This window comes from Myotis daubentonii, chromosome 3 (genome assembly GCF_963259705.1).
Source record: "Myotis daubentonii chromosome 3, mMyoDau2.1, whole genome shotgun sequence".
Taxonomy (NCBI): domain Eukaryota; kingdom Metazoa; phylum Chordata; class Mammalia; order Chiroptera; family Vespertilionidae; genus Myotis; species Myotis daubentonii.
Window position 1 is genome coordinate 192,604,529 of NC_081842.1, and position 8,303 is coordinate 192,612,831.

At 41.4% G+C, this 8,303-nt stretch overlaps 1 protein-coding gene across 1 annotated transcript; it reads right to left on the reverse strand.

Moving 5' to 3' along the window:
• Positions 1–4,852: 4,852 nt before the first annotated feature.
• On the reverse strand, positions 4,853–5,434 carry LOC132231230 (RING-box protein 2-like). The gene has a single exon (XM_059689992.1). It carries the CDS (start codon positions 5,420–5,422, stop codon positions 5,081–5,083), a length of 342 nt encoding a protein of 113 aa, XP_059545975.1. The 5' UTR covers positions 5,423–5,434; the 3' UTR covers positions 4,853–5,080.
• Between the last annotated feature and the right edge of the window lie 2,869 nt (positions 5,435–8,303).

Consider the following 8,303-nt stretch of genomic DNA (forward strand, 5'->3'; position numbering starts at 1 on the left):
TAAAGAAAATCACCAACTGTGGGGATAGCTGGTGAGGTGAGACCATCAGCTTTGGGCCAAGGTACAAGTTGAGCACATATGTGTGAAGTCAATTATACTCTACTTCCAGAAAAAAAACAGTCTTATCTTTTTCAAGTCCCCAATTGTTTAGATAGATGTATTTATTTATTTGATTGAAAAAAGTGTCCTGTATTTTTTGGTAACTGAATCATAAAGAGGACAGTTGGAAACCACACCTGGTAGTCACATCTGTTAACATAAAAACATTCAAATCTGTAAAGAATTTTTGTGAATTTATTTAAGCCAAACTGTCAACATATGCCGGAAGCAGAACCTCAACGAATTGAGATAATGCTCTGGAGAATGGCAGGTTACATCTATGTTTATACATTGCAATCAAAGGAAGGGACTAGGTGGGTTACATGAAATCCATTGGTGATAGACTAGAGAGGCGGGAGAAAGCAAAGTGAGCGGGGAACCCCTGTGATTGGATATAAAGTAAAATGATAGACACCTACGTAGGTGGGTACAGAAACAATTAACATGATAATAATGAAGGAATTTGTGGTATCTGTCCTGGTGCCTGGCACATTAGGTTGTGCGCCACAAGGGGTCCAGAAAAAGGGGAGTTACAAGTTACCTAGACATTTCAAGGGTATGTTAATTTAGATGCAAAAAGACAGGCTCAGTTAAGGTAAAGGTTGACCTTGTCAGTGAAGATACCGGCCTAGGATGTAACTACCCACCATAACTGCTTTTAGTTAAAGTTTAATTTCAGACCATCCCTTGTGGTTACTTTAGGTCTCTGAGTTTGTAAGACCCCCATGCAGGCCTTCCCTGAGCTTGTCAGGTTAGCACGAGGTCCCTTTCGTCCACACACCTGTTTTGTTTAGTGCTCTGCAGACCTGGGATTCAGGAAGAGTCTGAAAGGACTCAGTGGAAAGATTCATCTGGTCAGGCTGACATCTGTTGATTTAACCCCCTGTAGGTCTTCTATTTTTTTTTTTTTTATAATATGTATTTTCATTGATTTCAGAAAGGAAAGGAGAGGGAGAGAGAGACAGAAACATCGGTGACGAGAGAGAATCATGGATCGGCTGCCTCCTGCATGCCCCACACTGGAGATCAAGCTGGCAACCCGGGCATGTGCCCTGACCGGGAATCGAACCATGACCTCCTGGTTCACAGGTTGGCACTCAACCACTGAGCCATGCTGGCCGGGCAGGTTTTCTATTTTTAAGTTTTTTTTTTAATCCTCATCTGAGGATATTTTTCTATTGATTTTTAGAGAGAGTGGAAGAGAGGGAAAAACAGAGAAACATCGATGTGAGAGAAACATTGATTGGTTGCCTCCTGCACACGCCTGACCAGAGCCCAGTCCAGGAAGGAGCCTGCAACCAAGGTACATGCCCTTGACCGGAATTGAACCTGGGACTCTTCAGTCCACAAACAAGTGCTCTATCCACTGAGCAAAACCGGCTAGGGCTATTTTTAAGTTTTTTAAGATGCCCAACTTAGTCCTGGTACATAGCAGGTGTTTAATAAATTATTTTGGAAGGGATGGATGAATAAATTTCCATAGCAAGTCTCTTAAAAAGTGAGTGAAGAAAATGGCTAGAGGAAGAGTGAGTTTGAGAGTCAGTCATCATTTAGTGAAGGAGACTGGAAATTAAGTAGGATTAAAAAAAATGGGGCATGACTGTGTTTGGTCTCAAAACAACCCCAGTTGCTTGGGGACTGATATGGATTCTGCCTGGACCTGAAATTTCTTATCTGAAGACCTAGTAGTGGGAGAAGTTTCACCCAGATGTGCTGACTGTTCAGTTCTCCATATTATTTCAGACCAGGCCCACTATTCAACGCTTGGCTAAAAAGGCATTCCCTCAAGGCACAAGAAGACAGTCCTTATAGTGTTAGAGGAAAGGATACCAAAGCAGACAGTTGCTCCAATACTTTTTTAGCCCTGGTAACTAAGGCTCTTGGCTGTCCAGCAAGCTTTTCCATTTCCGTTGTTTGGGTTAACAAAACTTGTTCCTCTCCTGGCTCAGTGATTGTCCCACAGGGGACATGTGACCAAAGTAGACCTAATCAGAATAATTTTTTGGCTTAATCTATAGACTGTGGGAGAGAATCCCTCTCTTTTTTGGTTGCAGATTCTTATCTATGATAATGTAAGCCTGGAGATGCTGACTACTGTTTTTCTTATAGTACAGGGAGCCTGACAGCTATAAGCAAGAAACCAAGTGAATGAGAGGACTAAATAGTACAAATGCCTGGCACTTAGTAGTTACTTAGAAAATGCTAGTTTCCCTTTACCATAAATCTTATACATTCAGTCCTCAGTAAAAAATATGTTCTTTAGCTTTTCGGATAACAAATGGTCCTTCTTGGGCCTCTACTGTACTTATAGTCTCTAGTTTTTATCTTTCCCAACCAGGGAGCTCTGATGAAATACTGGCAGAGCAAGTCTAGTAGAGGAATTTCACAGAACTGAGGACACAGAGATGAACAAGACAGACCTCAACTCCTGTCCTGAAGGAGTTGATACTTTATGGAGGAAAAAGACACTAGCACAGATATTGATAACACAGTATACCAAATGCAATAACAGAAATGTGCACTGGAGGCTGTGGGTGGGATGGGTGAAACATCGCAGAGAGATGAAGGGCAGGGGAATGAAACTTTAGTCTTCATAGCTCTATGCTCCACCCACAAGATAATACAGCTAAATTCTCCAGATAGCTGGATCTGGTACCACACATACCCAGCTTCTGTGCTGTAGTACAGGTTGCTACAGTGTTGACTCTGCTAATAGGGGCTTCTGAGCTTGCTTTGCAAATTATTACTTTCCAACAGAGCTGGGAGACCTCACATCTAGAGTTTCTGCTGGTGGGAGTGAGGGGATCCAGGCAGGGGATGGTAGTGGCTGGCCAGCAGGCATAGGCAGCCTGGAAGAAATGCAGACATTTGTATAACAGCTTCAGAGATCCTGTCCATTCATCTGTCCCATCAGAAAGCCTCACTCCTCAGCCCTGTGGGGGAGAATCTTCACAATCTTACCATGGAGAGGCTCACAAAGCAGCTCTGCTGTGTCCATCAATACCTAAGAAAATGCTCAGCCCACTAGTGATTAAAAAAAAATTAAAACAACATTGAGATACCACTTTTTCCCTTTCAAAAGAAGAAAATGTCAGAGCCTCCAGTTTTTTTGAGTTAGCAGGGTGTAGGCAAACAGGAACTCCCAGACACTGCAGGTGGAAGTGTAGGCTGATGCTTTTTTTCTTTTTTTTTGGGGGGGGGGGTTTAAACTGTATTTTATTTGTTATTATAACATTGTCTTTTTTTTAATTAAATCTTTATTGTTCAGATTATTACATTTGTTCCTCTTTTTTCCCCCCATAACTCCCCTCCTCCCAGATCCCGCCCCACCCTCCGCCCTCACTCCCCACCCACTGTCCTCATCCATAGGTGCACGATTTTTGTCCAGTCTCTTCCCGCATCTCCCACACCCCTTTCCCCCCCAAGAATAGTCAGTCCATTCCCTTTCTATGTCCCTGATTCTATTATGATCACCAGATTATTTATTCACTTGATTCTTAGATTCACTTGTTGATAGATGCATGTTTGTTGTTCATAATTTGTATCTTTACCTTTTTCTTCTTCCTCCTCTTCTTAAAGGATACCTTTCAGCATTTCATATAATACTGGTTTGGTGGTGATGAACTCCTTTAGCTTTTCCTTATCTGTGAAGCTCTTTATCTGACCTTCAGTTCTGAATGATAGCTTTGCTGGATAAAGTAATCTTGGTTGTAGGTTCTTGCTATTCATCACTTTGAATATTTCTTGCCATTCCCTTCTGGCCTGCAAAGTTTTTGTTGAGAAATCAGCTGACAGTCATATGGGTATTCCCTTGTAGGTAACTGATTGTCTTTCTCTTGCTGCTTTTAAGATTCTTTCTTTGTCTTTTTCTCTTGGCATTTTAATTATGATGTGTCTTGGTGTGGTCCTCTTTGGATTCCTTTTGTTTGGGGTTCTCTGCGCTTCCTGGACCTGTAAGTCTATTTCTTTCACCAGGTGGGGGAAGTTTTCTGTCATTATTTCTTCAAATAGGTTTTCAATATCTTGCTCTCTCTCATCTTCTGGCACCCCTATAATTCTGATGTTGGTACGCTTGAAGCTGTCCCAGAGGCTCCTTACACTATCTTTGTATTTTTGGATTCTTTTTTCATTTTGCTTTTCTGGTTGGGTGTTTTTTGCTTCTTCGCATTTCAAATCTTTGCCTTGATTCTTGCGCTCCTCTGGTCTGCTGTTGGGAGTCTGTATAGTATTCGTTATTTCAGTCCGTGTATGCTTAATTTCTAGTTGGTTCTTTATCATAACATCGAGGGTCTCATTAGTTTTCTTGAGGATCTCACTACATTTATCGGCGGCTTCTAGACAGTTCTTAAGAGACCTTAAAAGTGTGGTTCTGAACTCAATATCCTCCATTGACAGTTTTGTCCTGTTTTTTTGTCTCCGCATTTTTTATGCTTTCTTGGTACACCCCCTTGTGGTCTTTGTGCGCAGTCTTGTTGTAGTTAAGCCTTGATTGTTGTTGGCAGTACTGGGGGTGATTTGACCTCCAGGCTAACTGGCTATGAGAGTCCGCTGTGTCTGCAGTGGGAGAGCTTCTATAACATTGTCTTTTTTTTTTTTTTTAACTGATCAACCTTAAAGCATGCAAAAGTTCTCTTCCAACGGAACTGCTTCCACAGCCCCTTACATATTAATAAGTAAATTATAAAGGTCATTCAATTTGTAGTTCTCTCCTCCTTTATAGCACTTCTAAGCAGTGTGACACATACCACAGAGATAGGAAAGACCATCTTTAATAAATTATCTTCTTAATTGTAGAGAATTTCTGAAAATGAAACTGACAAAATGCTAACCCAATGCCTTGGATGAGTACTCAAGGACCAAAGATCCATCTCCTCCTATTGGAAGACTTAGTCCTCCGGAGTATCCTGGTTGTTGTAGGGCACTTGATAAGGCGATCCACCAGGGCTCTGGACAAATGCACTAAGAGGCCCTTTCACCAATCTCATTTGCCGATTCTTTGGACCACCCAGTCTTGCTGGCAGAGAGGGCAGCGATTGTTCTGTTTCACCCACAGGGACATGCAGCAGTTGTGGAAGGAATGATTACATTCTCCCCAGACCACAACACAATCCTCTTGTTTGTTTTCAGCTTGACATCTAAGACAGGCATCCATCACCTGGACCCTGCAGATGGCGCATGTATCGCACTCCACGTCCCAGCTCCACATGGCCACTGTGTTCCACTTCTTGAGAGAGAACATCTTGTCGCCTCCCGACTTGGAGCCCGCGCCCCCGGAGTGAGAGGACAGGGCACAGGGCTCCTCAGCGTCTTCCACATCGGCCATGGCGGCGGCGCGGAGACCTGATGCTTTCTTTGGAAAGCAAATTGGCCTTACAATGCCCATATCATTTGATGTGATGATTTAACTTATCTGTCCATTCTAAGAAGGTAAATTGACACATGAAGGCATTAGTAGACATCTTTGGGGGTATCTTCTTAGCTTACAGTGATTCACCCTTCTCTGAGAGCCGAAGGACCTATTCATATCATCACCTTCCTTACTCTAGCCTAGCCTCAAGTGGGACCTTCATCCATTGGCCACTGTTGATTGGACCAGAGTAGACCAACCTGTCCTAACTAGGTGAATTATACGTCTTTCTTACTTTTTTTTTTTTTAAATATATTTTATTGATTTTTTACAGAGAGGAAGGGAGAGAGATAGAGAGTTAGAAACATCGATGAGAGAGAAACATCGATCAGCTGCCTCCTGCACATCTCCTACTGGGGATGTGCCCGCAACCCAGGTACATGCCCTTGACTGGAATTGAACCTGGGACCTTTCAGTCCACAGGCCAACGCTCTATCCACTGAGCCAAACCGGTTTCGGCATACTTTTAATGATATGTAAAATGCTCAACATACACTGATAAGTAAAATTAGAATATACAATTTTCTGTGCATAGGAAAATGTTTGTAAACATACAAAACTTTTAACAATAGTTACCCTGGGGTAAACTTTAATTTTCTACTTAATACACTTTTGTTGATTTGAATTTATACATGGAGCATTGCTAATATAACTAAGGTTATGTTAGAAGCATTTTTCATGCTGCTATATGCTTTTTTAAAAAATACATTTTTATTGACTTTAGAGAGGAAGGGAGAGGGAGAGAGAGAGTTAGAAATATCAATGATGAGAGAGAATCATTGATCGGCTGCCTTCTGCATCCCCCTACTGGGGATCGAGCCCACAACCTAGGCATGTGCCCCTGACCAGAATCGAACCCAGGACAATGCTCTATCCACTAAGCCAAACCGGCTAGTATATACTTTTTAATTTATATCATTATATCATTATAGTGGTTATATAATATTGCATTGTAAGAGGATATCATGATATAGTAAATCAGTCCTTCCTATTTATTAAGCAATGAAATAAAGAAGTAAGCTCTACAGTACTCGGCATCTTTCAAGAACAGTTGGTTGAGCTCCAGTTCAGTTTGCATAATCTGTGAGTTCTTAGGATCCTTCTAATACATTCTCTTTATCAGCTAGGGATGTGTTCAGTTGCAACTAATTATTAACATGGCTTAACCATATAGAAATTTATTTTCCTACCATAAAAAGATACCGGGAGATAGGCATTCCAGGGTAAGAGAAACTGTTTCAGGTTACAGAATGTCATAAAAGACCAGGCTCCTCTGTCTTCCTGTTCCACCATCCTTAAAATGAGGCAGGATAGTGGCTGTACCTCCCAAGCAAAGTCTGCTTTCTTATCAAGAAGAGAAGGAAAGGACAAAGGACAAAGAAGGAAAGGACAAAGGACTGAAGGAGTATGCACACCAACCACATACCTCTGGAAGCCTAACTCTGAAACTTCCTTTAATTTTCTCATTTGCCAGCACTGAGCCATATGACCACCCCTAAGTACAGATGACCCCCATTTGCACTCTGGAAAGGTTAGAATTTTTAGCTACTACATACATTGGTGCTCCATAGCAAATTGGAAGTCTGTTAGAATAGAAGTTAGAGAAATGGATATTGGATAGGCAACTAACAGTGTGTTCTATGTTCACTTTTGCTTATGTGTTTACATTAGGTTTGGATCACTTGCAGCCTGATAAGTTTTGACTAATACAGTCCTCATTGTCTCTCTTCTGGATTATTGTATTGGGGTCCATTTTGCTTGGAATGATTATCCAAATGCAACCAGATGTCTCAAAGCACATCGCTGAGCATGGCTACTTTACTGCCTAATGCAGACCAGAGGTCAGCGAACTTTTTCTTTAAAGGATCAGGTAGTAGATATTTTAGGCTTTGTGGGCCAAGAGGGAAAACTAAGGATATTATCTAGGTGTTTTTATAAGAACAGGAAAAACAAATTTCTACAAACTTAGTATTGACAAAATTCAAAATATAATAATAACTGAATACTTAAAAAAACAAACTCATGAGTGGGGCAGTGATTCAATGATCTGGAGACACATTTGTTGCTGGGGCAGTGCATCAACCGCAAGCAAGGAACGATTTTCCACGGAAAAGCTAAAATGGCATTTCAAGAGAAAGGCTTCTAGCTTCATGCTCAAGGTGGTAGAGTAGGAAGGTCCTGAGCTCACTTGCTCTCATTGACACCAAAACTATAATGATATATAGAGCAACTGTCTCTGAGAATGACCTGAAGACTAGCAGAACAAATTTTTTACAAGTATGGATATAAAGAAAAAGCCACATTATGGCGTTTCCTCAAAAAATTAAATATGGAACTGCCATTTGACCCAGTGAACTCACTTCAAGGAATATATCCTAGGGAACCCAATACACAAATCAGAAAAAATGTATGCACTCCTATGTTCATAGCAGCACAATTTACAATAGCTAAGATCTGGAAACAGCCCAAGTGCCCATCAGGAAATGAGTGAATAAAAGATCTGTGGTACATTTATACCGTGGAATACTATGCAGCAGTAAAAAAAGAAGAATCTCTTACCTTTGAGACAGCCTGGAGGGATCTGGAGAGTATCATGCTAAGTGAAATAAGTCAGTTAGAAAAAGACAAGTATCACATGACCTCACTCATATGTGGAATCTAAGTAACAAACTGATGAACGGAGTGGATCCAGAGAAATGGAAGAGTGTGGAATCTCGGTGGGAAGGTGGGGGAGGGTGGGTAGGTGGGAGGTAATCAACCAAAGACCTCGTGTGCATATATGCATAACCTGTGGACA

What these genes read in the sequence shown, in the direction of transcription:
- LOC132231230 (XM_059689992.1), bottom strand. Translation starts at nt 5,422, where the DNA reads ATGGCCGATGTGGAAGACGCTGAGGAGCCCTGTGCCCTGTCCTCTCAC.